General features: G+C 45.3%; 1 protein-coding gene across 1 annotated transcript in view; it reads right to left on the reverse strand.

The window, feature by feature from the left end:
• Window positions 1-16,526, reverse strand: part of adgrv1 (adhesion G protein-coupled receptor V1) — a 104,056-nt gene that overhangs the window by 51,092 nt on the left and 36,438 nt on the right. Inside the window, exons 43-84 of the mRNA XM_019894597.1 lie at window positions 15,158-15,236; window positions 14,932-15,070; window positions 14,700-14,841; window positions 14,345-14,610; window positions 14,068-14,243; window positions 13,865-13,992; window positions 13,576-13,757; window positions 12,953-13,099; window positions 12,791-12,871; window positions 12,366-12,630; window positions 12,129-12,251; window positions 11,801-12,023; window positions 11,513-11,717; window positions 11,242-11,388; window positions 10,511-10,766; window positions 10,018-10,220; window positions 9,728-9,904; window positions 9,414-9,596; window positions 9,173-9,352; window positions 8,844-9,005; window positions 8,222-8,345; window positions 8,012-8,135; window positions 7,786-7,924; window positions 7,501-7,686; window positions 7,076-7,311; window positions 6,770-6,918; window positions 6,479-6,677; window positions 6,185-6,404; window positions 5,880-6,119; window positions 5,617-5,766; window positions 5,291-5,511; window positions 4,929-5,208; window positions 4,677-4,820; window positions 4,420-4,591; window positions 4,197-4,338; window positions 3,437-4,005; window positions 3,090-3,353; window positions 2,500-2,617; window positions 2,241-2,412; window positions 1,894-2,136; window positions 333-740; window positions 32-204 (exon numbers count right to left, since the gene is read on the reverse strand). Coding sequence (XP_019750156.1) covers window positions 32-204; window positions 333-740; window positions 1,894-2,136; window positions 2,241-2,412; window positions 2,500-2,617; window positions 3,090-3,353; window positions 3,437-4,005; window positions 4,197-4,338; window positions 4,420-4,591; window positions 4,677-4,820; window positions 4,929-5,208; window positions 5,291-5,511; window positions 5,617-5,766; window positions 5,880-6,119; window positions 6,185-6,404; window positions 6,479-6,677; window positions 6,770-6,918; window positions 7,076-7,311; window positions 7,501-7,686; window positions 7,786-7,924; window positions 8,012-8,135; window positions 8,222-8,345; window positions 8,844-9,005; window positions 9,173-9,352; window positions 9,414-9,596; window positions 9,728-9,904; window positions 10,018-10,220; window positions 10,511-10,766; window positions 11,242-11,388; window positions 11,513-11,717; window positions 11,801-12,023; window positions 12,129-12,251; window positions 12,366-12,630; window positions 12,791-12,871; window positions 12,953-13,099; window positions 13,576-13,757; window positions 13,865-13,992; window positions 14,068-14,243; window positions 14,345-14,610; window positions 14,700-14,841; window positions 14,932-15,070; window positions 15,158-15,236 — 8,137 coding nt within the window. The remainder of the gene's footprint in view (window positions 1-31; window positions 205-332; window positions 741-1,893; window positions 2,137-2,240; window positions 2,413-2,499; window positions 2,618-3,089; window positions 3,354-3,436; window positions 4,006-4,196; window positions 4,339-4,419; window positions 4,592-4,676; window positions 4,821-4,928; window positions 5,209-5,290; window positions 5,512-5,616; window positions 5,767-5,879; window positions 6,120-6,184; window positions 6,405-6,478; window positions 6,678-6,769; window positions 6,919-7,075; window positions 7,312-7,500; window positions 7,687-7,785; window positions 7,925-8,011; window positions 8,136-8,221; window positions 8,346-8,843; window positions 9,006-9,172; window positions 9,353-9,413; window positions 9,597-9,727; window positions 9,905-10,017; window positions 10,221-10,510; window positions 10,767-11,241; window positions 11,389-11,512; window positions 11,718-11,800; window positions 12,024-12,128; window positions 12,252-12,365; window positions 12,631-12,790; window positions 12,872-12,952; window positions 13,100-13,575; window positions 13,758-13,864; window positions 13,993-14,067; window positions 14,244-14,344; window positions 14,611-14,699; window positions 14,842-14,931; window positions 15,071-15,157; window positions 15,237-16,526) is intronic.

Consider the following 16,526-nt stretch of genomic DNA (forward strand, 5'->3'; position numbering starts at 1 on the left):
AGAAACGTCCCGTGTTCAAAAGTATACTCACATGTCACAGCGGCTGCGTGGGATGATGGAGAATGCGAATCGTTCAGCCACTTCCGCAAGGTGGCTGAGGCCCCGTGTGTCGGTTCGACTGGGGTTGGCCAACGCACACAGCAGGTCATAGGTCAAGTTGTGGGTGCTTGAACTAATAGATGCTCTGTCGAACACCGCCAGCAGCTAGTTCAGGAAAAGCAGAACAGCATCAAAAATTTGTTGAACAGGTCTTGATTTTGGGGGGCAATTATGTGACCTCATGATTGCTGCCAAAGCGCACTGGTTAGGAACCAGTAGTCTAACATGCTCACCTTCTCCAGAGCTTCAAGCACAGCAGTCAGCTCCTCTCGGGACAGCACGGAGGCGGTGCGATCGATGAGCCCTCGCAGCACCTGGTTGAGTGTTGCTGGGTCGAGCGGTCGATGCAACTTCCCAACGAAGGCCCACATAGCCGCACTGGCAACATTTGACACAAGGGTCACGTTTGCCAGGCCGAAGTCAGGGTGCACTCTGGCGCCCCCTGTAGCATTGAACAGCTCCACTTGGAAGCGCTTCGGCCGGGGGAAAGATGACGGCAGGTCAGGGGTTAGATAAATGTCTACGGATGTGTTTTGGTGACCCGCGTCAAAGGTCAGCTCGCCCTCCTGCTGAGGGAAATCTAAACCTTCTTTAGCGGGATGGATCAGAAATGGTCCGAGCACCTCCTCCCTTGAAAGCTCCTATAGGGGAAAGAGATCAATGAGTTGGAGTTAAAATGAAAGAGATTTGTGTCATCCACCCATTTTTTATGAATATTTATCTGAATTTCTTTCGAAAGTCTTGGAAAAAGGGAGTCATTAGTCGTAGCGAGTCATTGTGTTATTTTGCGCCGTATTCATTAACGGTGCTCGACATTCTTGACTACACCCTCTTCGAAAAGTACCGGTAAACTTTTTAGCCATTTCCCCAAAACACAACATACATTTTCAGAATTATGATGACTGACTGTTTGTGTGGTTTAACAATTTGTAAATAGTCACAAATCTCAATGGCCACTTTGCTGGACAGCATTTCCACACAAAATATTCATTCTGAAAAAATAATAAAAAATCAAGATTTTCCAACTAATATGGTGCCATTTATTCATTAATGTCACTCACTGCATGTCTTATGTACGATTCTTCTATTGTTGTCATATTGGCGTATTTCGCTTTTTTAGTTTGCAGAATAACATGGGACTGAAAATGGGAATACGTAACAGGAACGCCTTAATTTCGCTCAACATCGGCACAATAAAGTCAGCTCCCCAGCACTGTCAGTACTTGCTTTGAAATCCAGGTGACAACAACAACAACAAAAACACACACACACAAGTCTTCTCGTTTGATCCCGCGCATGCATTTGGTTCAGTTGAAAACATGAAGTAGACAAAATGAGGTTGATTGAGCAATGCTTTTGTCTCAAACCAAAGCTCTTATCAGCCACTGATAAAAGTTGAGAAGATTAAGGCAGCATGGCACCACCACTTCTTTCTGTGTGAGGTTGTGATTTTGGTGAGTGCACTTTTCTGCCTTTAATCTCCAATATGACAAAGTGAGAGTGCTGGACGACAAAGTCTCTGCGTTGGTCGAGTGTATTCAAGTCAAAAGGGGAGATGAGGGAATCGTGCATGCTCTTGAATCAATAAAAAAAAAACATATGCGGATGGCTGAAAGAAAGACTGAAATGTTAAGATAGTGGGGGCACGTGTGAGACGAAAGTGAGTCAGACACAAACACACGTTATGGTGTAACTCTCATACTAGTTTCAACTGCTTTTGCAAGATAGTTTACTGTGTGCCTGTGCGCTTTCTATTTCGCTGACGAGAATAAAATACACATAACTGTATCATACCAGAGTTCGATACCGCACAGACATGGTTGAAGCTGTGCTTGCTCTTCTGTACAGCTGGAGACTGAGCTTTGAGGTTGTTGGAGTGGCAGTGGGAAACCTGTGGCTAACGCCGAAGTACACGACACCTCGCGGATCGTCACTCTCTGCCAAGGTGACGTTGGCAAATCGGCTGGTCTCGTTAATGGTGGCGCCTGAGCCCACCTGAAAAACTTCCACGAAGAACCAAGTGTTGTACTCCGGTTCCTATGGCAACAAATGGATTGTAGTTTGTTTTTATTCACTCCGGAATCCATTAGTACTTGACTAAAATGTAAAGCAATCTCGGAAAGATCAATATTGAGTCTCACGTCATCATCTCGGATCTCCAAAGTTAAAGCACAGATGATCTCTCCTTTCCTACATACGACAAATCCGGAAGTGTGCACGAGCTCTTTGGTCAGGTTGACTCCAGTGCTGACAAGAGTCGGCGGCGCTTTGTTCAAAGTAGCTCTCCAGAAAACCTCCACATCTTCAAAGGCTCTGAGCATGGAAAGAAAAGGGCATTTACTGTTAACGAATGACACGTGCATAATTGTTGACCGTATTTAACGGCAGATAATCGACTACCTGTTTGGCTGCCTCTGAACATACAGCTGAATTGTTTTGTTCTCTGAATCTTCATCCAGAACCTGGCCCATCAGAGAATTGTGACTGAAGCCTACGATACCGTTATGGAAGTCACTACCTGTTATGCATGAAGAGAACGATACAAAATATGTGATAAAATATTCCATCTGGATCTGCTTGCTGACAAAACAAAATATCCGATATTTGTTATCGTCGTAGTACAGCTATTTTGCAATCCACACTGCATGCAGGAAAATCCGCACATCCAATAATTGCAATCACTGATTGAGAGGTAATGACAAATAACACCTCGGGATTCGATTAGATTAGCAGTGTCTTAATACAAAACAGCCAATCAAGCTTAATTAATGAAAGTGGGACGGAACATTACATTACACATTTAGAAAACAAACACACGCTCGGGGATCATTTGGGTCCACTGGCACATGTGGCTAATTTAGTCTAATAATGAGTGAAACACAGGATAGGGCACACTGTACAAGTTAGTAAACCCAGCATGAACCAGCTGCATTTTTTAAAAATATATTCTTCTGCATACAATTGAAGTGAGCACATTTTATTTATCTTACCAAGAATGGTGATCTTGGAGAATGCCCCAAAGTCTTGGCGTTGACTATCGGTGATCTGTGCCCCACCTTCAGGATCGCTGAGATAGATAAAGAACACCTCCTGTCCTTCTGGTTCTGAATCATCCAGGATGAAAAGAATCACCTCTGTCTCATTCTGACCAGCCGGCAAGCGCACAATACTGGACTCCAATTGGAAGTCCTGATTCTCCTTCGCTAGAGGCCCAACAGGCGCCAGCGTGAAAGGGAATGGCGTTGTGCTTCCGTCTGGAGAAACGTTCAAAGTTGTGCAAATGAATCCAAAGTGTGTCATTTTCATTTAAAAATGATCGCGGAGCCAGTCAAAGTACCTCCGTATGCTTGGAGCTTAACTTGCACGTCTCCAACCACACTGTCTGACCTGCGCACTCTGAGGAGAACCCTTCGCTCCTGTTGACTCTCTTCATCCTTGTCCTCAAGTACTTGGACCAGTCCAGGACCTATACTCAGCACTCCACTGGTCACGTCGCTTGCCAGAATGGTGATAGTCGCCAGACTGTGTGATGGGTTGATTCGAGGGAAGACATCTGCCCAAACCGAGTTTGGAGTAAGAATCTCAACGTCAGTAAGGTTGACGTGGAAATATTCATCCGGCTCAGAGAGGGAGTCGTCCAGGATCGACAGCTGGAGGGAACTGTTGATTTGACGTGGCGAGTCAAAAGCCAAATGGCCCTCTGGCATGGCAAGGAAATCAACTTCTGCAGCCGCACTGCCAGCTATTGTAGTGTAGGACAGGCGAGTGCTGTTGCTACGAGAACCATAGAGCCTCTGGACATAGAGTGTTATAGTCTGACTGTCCTCCTCGATGACCAGTTTGCGGGATTCTGGCGCAAACTGGAAGATTCCCAGCGGCTCCACTTCGGCCAATGTGAATCCTGACCTGTGCAGGGACAGTAATGCATTTGATATGGTACGCTTAGGGTGTAGATTTGCATTCATTAAAATAACCGGCCGATGCACCCTTTTATTTCAAACTCGAGGTTTTGTGTTAAGATTAGAATTTTCAGGCATTGGTTTTACACAAGCAAAGACTCAACACTGACAAGTCCCACTCAGTTATAAAAGTCTTACCTGAGCTTGACATGGCCGCCTGCAGCAGTGCCAGAGGTAGCCCCCGTGAGGTATAGCGCATGTGCAGTTGGCTCGGATGCATCAGCAACGGCTGTCAGAGGTATCATCTTAGTCCTCTCTCCATGGGAGAAGGCCAGTGAACCTGAATATGACGAATGAGCGCATTTCAATCAATCATATTCTTGTCATCTAAGTCATCCATTCTCCGGTTTGGATTTGCTACCTGAATTTGGCATGATTGTTCCGATTCTAAAACCGGGTGGAGACTGTCCTGAAGGATACCCTGCTCTCCACTGGACACTGATATCCCCAAACAACCCGCTTCGTGTCACCTTTGCCTCACATTTCCCTGCATCAACATTTGAAACAAATAAAGCCAGGGAGGCGAAACCCACCTGCAGAGCATACATGAAACAAAGGAATAATACTTCATCTATTCTGTACACTGGCAGAATAATCTCTCATAAAGGCAATACTAACCTCTGAGCTCGCAGCTTCCTCTGGCACAGTCACCCTGGCAACAGACGACTCGTGACTGAGGAGCGGTGGTGTGCCAAGTAAAGGACTGACCATTCTTACATGAGTTAGCTCTACGATGAAACTCCCACCCAAAGACAAAATCACCTGCCAAAGAAAAAGCAGTCGATTTTACAATGTGCAGCGAATGAGCCGCAACTGTATTTTTCATTTAGATATTAAGTCATACTCATGAGAAATCCCGCCAATTCTAACCTGGCTGCTGATGTGTAACGTGACAGTACTGAACACTTGTCCCTCAGCGAAAAACAGTTGCCCTTCGGTTTGTCCTCCCACGAACATGCCCGTGGACATCATCTGCCCCGTCCCACCGGTGATCCTGAAGCCCACACTGACATTGCCAAACAGCCCTGCGAGCCGAGTGGCGTTCAGAACCAGAACTCTACGGACCTCCGCCCCCGACCTTTCGACAAACAAAGACTGCTGCTCGGGATTCAAGGAGAAAACACCGTGGGGGTCATCGTTAGCATGTACCCTAAAGGAGGAAGGAGATAGATTATAATTGGATTAAAAGTTTGATTTTCAACAATGAAAATCAGTATAATCACACGACCGACCTAATGTGGGTGCGTAAAAGGAGTGAATTGGCATCCAGGGTTGCGCCACCTTCCACTGCTGTCAGTTGAATAGTGTAGATCTCCTCCAGTTCTGGCACATTGTCAGGCCTCAGGCTAACAACTATGACTGCCTCCCGTTGGCCTTCCATGATTAGCACAGAGCCAGAAAGTCCGCAAAAGTCACCGGCTAAGTCAAAGTCAGAGTGTATCTGCCAGTGAACCTGAAATGTAAGAGTCACAGTGTTTCATGGAGTGCGTGAATTAAGGGAGACATTTATGTATGCATTCTATCTTAACTGTGCCAGATTTGAGCAAAAGGATTTTACCGTAACGTTACCCAGGACTCCCTCTCGGCGTGTAACGTGCAAAGAGATGTTGAATGGACCGTCTGCTTCTGTGGGTTCGTTGTAGACACGTTCTTGAAGTGCTTCCTCTGTAAATTTCACGACACCATTTGGGTCCCCAAACTTTTCAATCTGGAAGCAAAAAAAAAAACAAGTGCTCCAGTGTTGTGTCTCGGGAATTTCAAATCTGTTATTAATGTATTAATCTGTTACAATGAATAAAAAACACACAAACCATAAATTACCTTCAGTGTGATGGATCCAGCCTGAGGGTCGATGTCTACGTCCCCAGAAAGAAGGCTAAGCTCGATGACAAATTTTTCTTCCACCTCCACTTCACCATGTGGGAGGATCCGAAGTGCAATCGTGCGTGTGCCGTCCTCCCCATCACCGAAGACAAAAGACCCACTCAAGGGCTCTCGGATGTCTGTATTGAATGGAAGGAGAGGCTCTCTGCTGTTCGGACCGAGGATAATCCAAGCAACCTGAAGATGAAAACACAATTAGGATTCAGGAATAACACATGAGATGAGACATGTTTTTGTGGTACCGTCGCAGGGCCCAAAAGGCCCCCTGCCCTCTCCAAGACCAGCGTGAGCTTTTGAGTGTCATCTGGGTTGTTGATGGTGATTAGGCTTTCGTTGAGGAAGCGCACCACACCGCCCGGAGAGTCGCTCTTGTTGATGGTCACCCTGACGACTGTGTGAGAGCCAAGTACTGCTCCCCCCGTGGTTCCAATCAGCGAGATCTCGAACATCTCTGCATATTCGCTATCACAGATCATTTCAAACGTCAATTATCAGGACTAAATGCCCTCGCCTCGTTTCAATACGAAGGTTCACACCTTTGCGAGTCATCTAAAATAGTAACATTAACAACAGCGGTTTGCTGGCCCTCGACGAACATCACCGAGCCATTGGTTGCAATGTAGTCAAGACCAGGCGTTGCACTCAGGCCTCTGGAAATGTACCCCACTGAGACGGTTCCATAAGAACCTGCTGTCCTCACCACGGGGATCAACAAAGTGCCTGCATCCTCCTCAACTGAAAGAGAGGCGCAAGAAGGTGGAAATGAGACTTTTCTGAACACAGATTGAAATGACTCAAAACTTCAAGGCACCTTAATTCTGACTCACTCGTGATGTTGACGTGGTCATGCCTGAATTCTAAGATACCCTCAGCGTTGTCATTCTTCAGTATTACAATAGCAACAGATGAGATGTCACCTATGGATGGGGGCTGGTCCAGCTGAAGACCAGACTCGTTCACTGTGTAATCCACATCACTGACCAATAGGTGGAGACAGAGAGAGTAAAATCACTTGCAGAATGTCATGGAAGCAGTACTGCAATGTGAATTTTAAAAGCCAAAGAACAAGTAAGATGTCATGCAGAGCCATCAATCAATTTTCTTCTATACCGTGATGCCCATTTTATTTGTACCTGACATCGACTAGATCCACATCAGTAATGTTGACGTAGAACATCTCAGGCCCCTCTGGAAGACTGTCGTCATGGATACGCACTGAAAAATGTTGTGATGTCAGACCTGGGGTGAAGAGCAGCCGTCCCGAGGCAGAAGCAAAGTCCTCGCCACTAACTGCTGTGTTGCCTGAGGTCTGGTAGGTGACCCACACACTTCTCAAACTGCCTAAAGTGCGATTAATAGTCACATTCGCCTGAAAGAAAAGAATCACAAGTACCATAAATGTTTTCAAATTTTCAATTAACTAATTTTAGTGTGTTTGTGTGTGTGTGTGTTGGTGGTGGTGGGTAGAGATGCAAAAGGGGAAAAAAGGGAGGACCAACAGTGGTGACAATGGCAATGTTTTGATGATTTTGATGCTGTACTTACAGCATGTACTTACAGTTTCCTCCTCCTCAATTGCGCTTATCTGTTGCTGGGTGAAAGAGAACAAGCCATAAGGGCTGTCGCTGGCTACCATGGTTATTCTGGCGTGTCGTGCAGCGGGGCTGATTTCCAGTCCTGGGGTCATGGACGTTAGCGTTAATTGAAAATCACGACGTTCCTCAGGAAAGGCATCATCCACAGCCTGGGATCGCAACAGAACGCACACAAATCACCGTATGGCCGGTAGGTGAGGTGATTCTATTCAGCGGAAAACAATCTCACACTCCACACTTGCCTGTACCTTCAGAATGAAAGAAGCAAAAGATTGCTGGTCTTTCATAGTTACTGAGCCAGAGATGTTTTTAAATTCAGCGACCAAAGCAGGAGCGATATTCCACTGCACCTGCACTTCACCAAACACACCTGGCCCACGGATAAGGCTGGAGGAAACACATTATTTGTTCATGTTAAATTCTACACAAAGACCTTGGGAGATGTCATATGTCTTCCCGTTGTGTTCATCTCACTTAACAACAGCACTGCCATTATAAAATCCTTCCGGTTCGCCGATGAAAATCCTCTTTGAGGATTCTGCCAGTCCTACGATTCCCAGGGCAGCCTTGTCTGCCACGATAGTGATGGTTGCCAAACCTGGAGTATAAAATGAGAAAACACTAGACTCCAATGATGTCATCCAGTTTATCTCAGTAACAGAATGAGATCATTTTTTTGAGTACCATTGAAAGGGTCAATGACAGCACCGCCGTCACTTGCAGGAAAGAGCTTGACAGTGAAGTGTTCATCTCCCTCAAGTACGTTGTCAGCAAGGGCCCTTATCACAAATGTCTTCAAGGAGTCAGTCTGAAAAGTCAACAGAACAGATGAATCACATCATTCATAAAAAAATATAATCATAATAATAATAAAAGAATTACCAGTTTTAAATGACACAGCCAAATGATTAAGATGTTATGGTAGTTTGCATTGGTGTATTGGCATGTTGTAACATTGTGGCACGGGTTTGCTAATATTTCCCCCCTCAAATGGAGCTAAATGTAACAAGTACATAACAGTGTTCCAAAGGGGTGGGAAGTTTGTAGTAAATCTTCATTAGAAGTTCAGCGGGGGAATTTTGGAAAACTGAAGCATAACCATAAATTTGGTTTTGTCATAATACGTCTGTGCAAAAAAAATAAAAAAAATAAAAATAAATCCATATACAGTACCGTCAACAAAAAATCATGACATATCCCAAAACTGTCGAACTGCAATTGAAAACGCAGCATTTGTAAATTGCCGGTTTATTCTTTCAAATATTCCTGGAAATTTACAACCATATTACATATTTATAATTTGTACCTCATTGAACACAAGAGTCCCATTGAGAGGTGACAGGTCATGAAGAGTTTGTCCTTCCAGCTGCCACACCAGTGTCACGGCCCCCTCGCCTTCACTGCGCAATACTGCTAGTCGAGCGACAGCAGCGGGATCATCAACAAACTCTGGCTCACGCACGGTAACCTTGGTGAGAATGAAAGTTTTGAAGACATTCACCATCATATCCGTCAATCGAAATTCATGGAGACAATGTTGGATGAAGGTAGAAACCGACAACCACATTTAAAAAAAATAATGGACCACCGGGGCAACAAAGGACATTGGTTAAGAGTGGCGGCGTTAGTTTGTACCTCAAGCTGTTGGAATCCAAATCGTCCTTGAGGTGAGTCATTGGCCGGAATGCTGACCGTGACAGAGGTCACATTTCCGAGTCGAGCGCCACCAATCACCCGCAGTAAATTTACTTTGAACTTCTCCAAAGCCTCCTCACGGTCCTCATCCAAGATGGTGATAGCAATCGTAGCCCTCCGCTAGAAAAACAAAGCCATTAGGAACTTGTCAAACAGCTCCCGTTTGAGAACGTCGATTTACCTGCCCATCTTGGAAGGTGATGTTACCAGACGAGGGGCTGAAATCATTCAGATCAGCAGTAAGGGGCTCAGCCTCCCAGTAGGCAACCAGTCTTCCAATTGCACCGGCAAGTCGCACCATTGTCAGGTGGAGGACGTTGTCAGGTGCCGGCATCTCATAAACCACCATAAATCCAGGGCTATCCTAAAGTAGGATTAAAAAAATAAAGCTGCATGTCTAGCTAGTTATGACCTGCTACATTGTTACCCTCAGATTTTGTGTCAAGAGAGCAAATCTATTCCAGGGCTCAGTCCTGCGGCAAATCCTGCACTTACTCCCGGCGTCACGAACTGCAAGATCCCTTGAGGGTCGTCATTTTCCTGGATGGTTACTTCAGCTACTTCCATGCCTGGCCTCTTTACAGAAGGCCCGTCTGCTCCAGCTAGCCCGCTAACTAGCGCCACTCTGGTGATATTTACCAGGAAACTCTCGGACAGTTCTGGGATGTCATCCTTTCAAAACACATTTGTGTATTTTACAGCAAATTATGCAGGAGCACAAACATATTTTCATCGCCATTGCAAAGTATTTTTTTTTCTTCTACGACACAACAATTAATTCTTACTGGAAGGATTGTGATGGTCACAAGGGCCACAGTTGCTCCTTCTGTCATAATGAGGGTGTCATCTTTGGCCATGTAATCCTGACCTGCGGCGGCCTGGTTGGATGGAAGTTGGTACAAGGCTGGCCTGGTCTCATAATGTATTTCCAACTCACCAGAGGAGCCGTGCTTCCGTACGATGGACAAAGTCACATTGAGTGGAAAGCCTGCAAAATGTGAATTGTTAAAATCCTCTGTTGATGTGTTTCAAACTAATCTGGACAGCCTTCCCAGACGGATTAAAACAAGCCTCGGATTATCTATGTCCTGGAAATGCTAAAAGAACTTTTACAGTAAATCTCAAAGTACCGTACTTTTTTTTCTTAAGAAACATAATCAGATTTCTCCTTGTTTGTGAACACTTAATACAATCAAGCTCACTAAGTCTAAATATCTGCACAGAAATGTTCTTGGTTCAGCATCACACAACAATCAGTATGGACTGACAAATGCTCACCTGGTGGTTCTTGTGTTCGAATCATCTGAGAATCCAAATGCCATCCAATCACCCCATAGGGGGAACCATTTGGCAGGATGGCGAGGAGCGCTCGCGCCCGCAACTGGTCAATGACGGCGGCCTGTTGTGTGTCCCGCACCTCTACTGTGGTCACATCCATGAGGGTGATGGTCACATTCTCTCTGAGCTCTGCAGCGCCATCTGCTAGCACAGTCAGTGGAATGATGGCAACCGACTGACCCTCTGAGAACGTAACCTATGAGGATGACATCGCAGCTTTAGAACTTTTTGAGGTTGGTAGGTTTTATGTTCAATGTTATGTTATTGATACAGTGTAGGATAACAAAAATGCTATCACAGTCACTATAAGGGGGTCTTTGGTTTATGACGGGGTTTCCATTCCTTTGTAAGTCGGAACATGTTATAGTTGGTCACTAACGCAGCTGTAAAGTCATAAATATTAGTACATAGTTGGATGAAAAGCATTCTCTATCGTCGATGAAGACAAAACAAACAAATTATGAAATTGCTATTGAGAACTACAGTGGGCAAACTTTTTTTTGTCATATTGCAGAAAAGTAATTTGATGTATTATGGCTGAAAAAAAAAAATTCTCTTTGATACTTAAAGTTGAGTTGAGTTTCCTCAGATGTCAGCATTTGGTGAAGTATTAAAAAAAAAACTCCCCAGAACACATTGTTGTGTAACATTACTGTGGGGTATTCACGCACCACTCCGGAAGTGGGATAAATGTCCGCCATACTCCCACTCGCAGTCCAGTGAACGGTTAGTCGGCCAAAAGTCCCCCTTCTCCTCTCCACGGTGAGGGAGATCTGATGATTCTGCTCCAACTCCTCAACCTCCAGAGAGAGAGAATTCTGGAAAGGGTAGAAAGTTCCAATTTCCTCTTGAGGGATGATAATCAGGATATTTAAAAGAAACGAATCATAAATACAACAAATGTAACACTGGCATTTGATAGCACGGGGTTTGTGATCTTGCCTGCGCAAATCCAATTACTCCGTGGGCGTTGTCGTTGCTCGGAACCACAACAGTCACCTGACCACCAAATCCAATCTCTGCCCCACCTTTTGGGTTCTTCAGGCGGACCTGAAAGTACTCCTGCTCTTCGGGAACGTCATCATCTAAGACATTCACCGCAATCTGTAGCTCGCTGTCGCCGGGTAAGAAATGCAACTCGCCAAAACTGGGGTGGAAGGAAGCAATCAAAATGTTACGTGGAAGTGAACTGGACTTTGAAGTCGGAGTAGTGATCTCAAAACACAATACCTGGGTATGAAGTCAGATCGATTGGAGACTGAATTCAATAGGTAAAGTCTGGAGCGGTTCTCCTCAGAAGAAGCCAAGAGTGTCTTGGTGGTGTTGAGGGAAGGGACTTTCAAGGAGAGGAATCTCATCGCTGGTGGTGCCTTCAGAATGATGGTGAAGAGGCTGGCATCAGACAGCCAGGAGTAGAGTGATGAGCTATTTCTACCAGCGAGCACAATGTAAACTGATGGAAAGAGAGAATTGAAGCATATCACAAATCACATACCGACAACATCATGAGGCACACATTCGTAAGCTGTCGTCTGGTAATTGCCGGCTCAGCACTTACTGAGTTCAGAGGGAGTAGTGAACGGATGAATTGAGCTGAGGCCTGGGTGAGTAATGGACTGCTGCAACTCAGGTGAATGCTCCCCTAATTTCCACAGGAGCACCTCACAGGAGGGAAGGACACCTGAAGAAATGACACATATCCAAGATACAACTTGATTTGTGTCGAATTATGAACATGTCACCATGTAAATTCAAGGATATGAAGTGGGTGGAAGTCCAACAAAAGATAGATCACCTTGAAGGAGCACCAAGAAAAGAGTGTCATCTGCTTTTGTCTGGACTGTCTCCACTTGGCTGACTCTGCCTGTGATATGGAGGGGCTGTGGATTCCCAAAGCTCCCGCCAGTCCAGTGAAGAAGTAGGCAGCTGCTCGTCTCACTGTTAAAGCAAACTACTAAATAAGGAGCTTCGGCGTGGGTGAATGGAGTCACACTGACAATATGTTCTTGAAAGTCAAGCGTCTGCAGGAGGGTGAAGGAGCCGCTGGTCCAAACAAATATCTGTATCATTAAGTGAGAGGGGGGGTGGGGGGTGGTCTTTAATGACTCTCACAAGAACAGGATGGGATAACTTGAGGTCATGAAGTGAGGGGGGGGTCTTCAATGACTCTCACAAGAACAGGATGGGATAACTTGAGCAAATCACGACATTTGACCTCACCTGACTTGATGCCATAAGAAAATCTCTGTTGTCAATTGAGAAGTGCTTCACTTCAAGAGCTTCCACGCCTATGATTTGTTCCTAAAGACAGAAGATATACGAAGACCGCAATAAAACAAATTTGTAGACAATGACGAGAACAGCAATGGGTGTTGTACGAACCAATGTGACATTGAAGTCCCTGTGAAGCTTTAAGATGCTGAGGTTGGCTGCAGGGGCGAAGGGTGCGCCACCATGAGTGATGGCGATGTAGCTGGTGTTTTTCAGTGCAAACCCAACGCAGGAACTTGGGTCCTGAATCCGAGCAGACTGGAAGGCCGGTAAGGAGAAATCATTGCATATACAGTAGCATCAGATTAGTACAGGACATCGAAGATAAAAGGGGCAGTGTGTCCCAAAATTCACTATAAGTTTTCTTTTTTTCTATTTCATTTCAGGTTATCATTCAGACAGATGTGAGACCTTCAGCATTTGATAGTTTGGGCTTTTCAGTTTTTGTAAGCATATCATTTCCTTGTCCGTGTCTTGCTAATTGACATTGGATCAGTATTACAAAATTACCGCCTAACAACAAGTCTTTCTGTTTTCCCACCACAGTGGGGCATGATAATCAACCTGAAGTCGGTCCGGAAACTCATCTGGGAGTTCTATGCTTACAAAAACTGCAAAGCCAAAGCTGTCAAATGCCGATGGCCTCGCGTCTGTCTGAATGATCCTTGAAACGGAATAGAAAAAAGGAAGTGTACAGTGTAGAGACTTTTGGGACGGCTGTACATATGATTTACCTCTACTGGCACAAACACTCCTTGCCATTGATAAAGAGTGGCCAATGTGTGGGATGACCCCACAGCGGGACTCTTGTCAAGTCTTACAGCAAGAGCGGTTGGCATTCCGGGGACAGAGCACCAAGTGGATGTGGGGCTGTCTTCAAAGCTCTGATATAAACCCATCGTCGGGAGAGGGCCCTCTTCAAGACACAATTACAGACAAGAACGTGTTCAAATGACTTTGCTTCATAAAGGGGTTGTTGATGGTTCTGGGTTAACTCTGGGTGCAAATATTGACTGGTTTCACCTAGAGCAAAAGCTGTGTCGGACTGCGTCTCCCACTCCACGCTGACAGTGGACTCCAAGCCATTACTTCGAGACACTGTGAGGAAGATGGGTCCATCTCCTTCATTTGCCACCACGTGTGTGCTACTTCTGCACAGGAAACATAAATGCACGTGACCTAACCTTAAGCATTCAAAATAATTGATGACTGAATTGGTTTCCGACCTATCGAGAGTGGGTCCAATACGGAACAAGCCAGATGGAGCAAGGTTCTCGAGGACGGTGATGGCAACGTGCAGTCGATCGCCTAGACGCACACCATCGGTTGGGTCGGACAGGCTCACCGTGAATGTTTCATTCACTTCGGGCTCAGCGTCCAGTAATGCTCGGATCTCCAGCGTCTGGAACAACACGAGGAAAATTTCATCAAAACTGTAACTGTAATGAAAACAGTGCAGTATATCAGTCATCCAGCCAAAAAGCAGTCCGTAATTATGCTCACCTTAAACCGAACGCCGTCCTCCAGCTCCACAATCCCTTGGGCTGGGATGAGATCACCACTGGCAAGGCTGCCATTGGAATCTGTTACGGAAAACTGCACAGTCACAGTACCGAAGGTACCCTCCTCTGGGTCCCGAACCACATAGAGGGTGGCCACGCTCTCGCTCAGTGCCAACTCAGATGTGGGCTCTTTCAGTAAGAATGTCTCGCTGGTGTTAAAAGATAAGACACCGTGTCCATCGTCGCTGGCCAGGATGGTCACAGTGGCTGAAATACAAATGAAAGAAAGGAATAAAAGGTCAATACGAGAGGCTTACGCTGTCGTCCATCGGGAGGACTAATCAGATACGACGAACCTGTGGTGTTGGTGCCTAGTTCAAGCCCAAGTGATGGATTGGACAGGATCAGCTGAAATCGTTCGGCTCCCTCTGGAATGATGTCGTCGATGATCTGCACCTCGACAAACTTGTGTTTTTCATCGCTGACAAAAAAGAGCACCTGAGTGGACAGAAAACATGCCGAAGCAAATCATCCCAGAAATTCTCTTCAGGAGAATCCATGTGTTACACTCTGTTTGCATGGTTGTACCGTTTCGCTGGTGTTGAAGTCCAGGCCTTGCTGAGCTTCCAGATTTTGAGCATAGAAGGAAACAGAAACGTTCCCACACGCGCCTTTGTTCCTGTAGGCCACTAGGGTCAAAATTCCTAACGTTTCATTCACTTCAAACCTAGAAACCAAAAAAATCTTAACATGAGACTTTGTTTGAATTAGAACTCGAGCATAACAACAGAAGAAACGCATTGTGCTTTCTTACATGGTGTTTGTCCATTCAATGACTCCTCGAATTCCATCATTGGCAGCAATGACGACCTCTGCCACCAAACCCCGCGTGTCTACGGCACAGGATAACACATGAAGAGGATTAATAGGGATGATTAGTTGAAATGTCAATTGAAATCTTGAACTCTAGCATCGCTGCAAAACAATGCGAACTTGAGAAGCTCTTAAAACGACTTTCAGCAGCAATATTTAAGTTGGACTTCCCTTCAGTCATTCAATGTCCAAGTGACTGGGATGCCAACTCTGGTTTTCGTTTGGTTAGTTAGACCGCTCTCATCTAAACCACATAATTCCTCTTTTATGGAAAGCATCACTCACTGCCAAACCACATAACTCAGGCCATTTGTGACTCTGACTTCTCCCATTCATAAGCTTGACTACGGCGTGAATTACAGCAGATGCAGTAGCAGTAACGTGCCAGTTTGCTCATCGTAAAAACATACAGGAATTAAGTCTGATTCTGTTGCAGTGTTAATATGAAGCCCTTTACACTCGAGGCATAAATAACCTGGTCATGTGCAATCCACGATTTCTCCTGACACAGAGTCGAAAGTATTGAAGATTGTGAGAAAGTATAAAACTTATTAAGACAACAATACAGCATGCCAAATATACCCACAACCTATCCAAAAAAATGTAAAGAGGTAAAACAAGAACAAACTTAAACCCCAACAAAACATCCATTCAGTTTTATACCGAGTTGAGGAACTGTGGCGAGGGTTGTGAGGAGTGCTGCAGATGTAATGTTGATCAGGAAATATTCCTGCAACTCTGGAATATCATCCTGATAAAACAAACAGAAAGGCTCCAAATTAATATGATATCCTTGCAAAAACATGAACGAAATCTTCATTTTTATAAACCACAGATTTATCTTCGCGTGGTTTGTTGCACGTGTCCTTCAACCTCAAGAATACGGTCAGTCTTTACCTCCAAGATGGTGACAGGAATAGCAACAGACGTCTGACCCTCCCGAAGAATCACAGAACCAGTTTCTGCCAAGAAGTCTTTTCCTGGTTCAGCTAGAGCCCCTTCGACCTGGGAGAGGTCTTCCAGGGACCCTTTGAGAACCTCATAGGTAACATTCAGAGCACCTGAGCAAAAAAAAGGAGTTATTAGTTCAATTATATAGAAAATAGTGCTCACGGGAACCCAACTTCACAGAATCATCTCAAACAGGACAAACCAACCTGAAACGCCGAACTCCCTGTTGATGTAGATATTTATGGTTTGCTGTCGTTCCTCAGTGGTCACCTTCAGGGATGATGGAGCAATGGTCAGCAGCCCGTACGGCTCATCACTGGTGTCCACTGTCAACAACGCCACGGTGCCCTGAACGTCAA

Source organism: Hippocampus comes, unplaced genomic scaffold (genome assembly GCF_001891065.2).
Source record: "Hippocampus comes isolate QL1 unplaced genomic scaffold, H_comes_QL1_v1.1 scaffold195, whole genome shotgun sequence".
Lineage (NCBI taxonomy): Eukaryota > Metazoa > Chordata > Actinopteri > Syngnathiformes > Syngnathidae > Hippocampus > Hippocampus comes.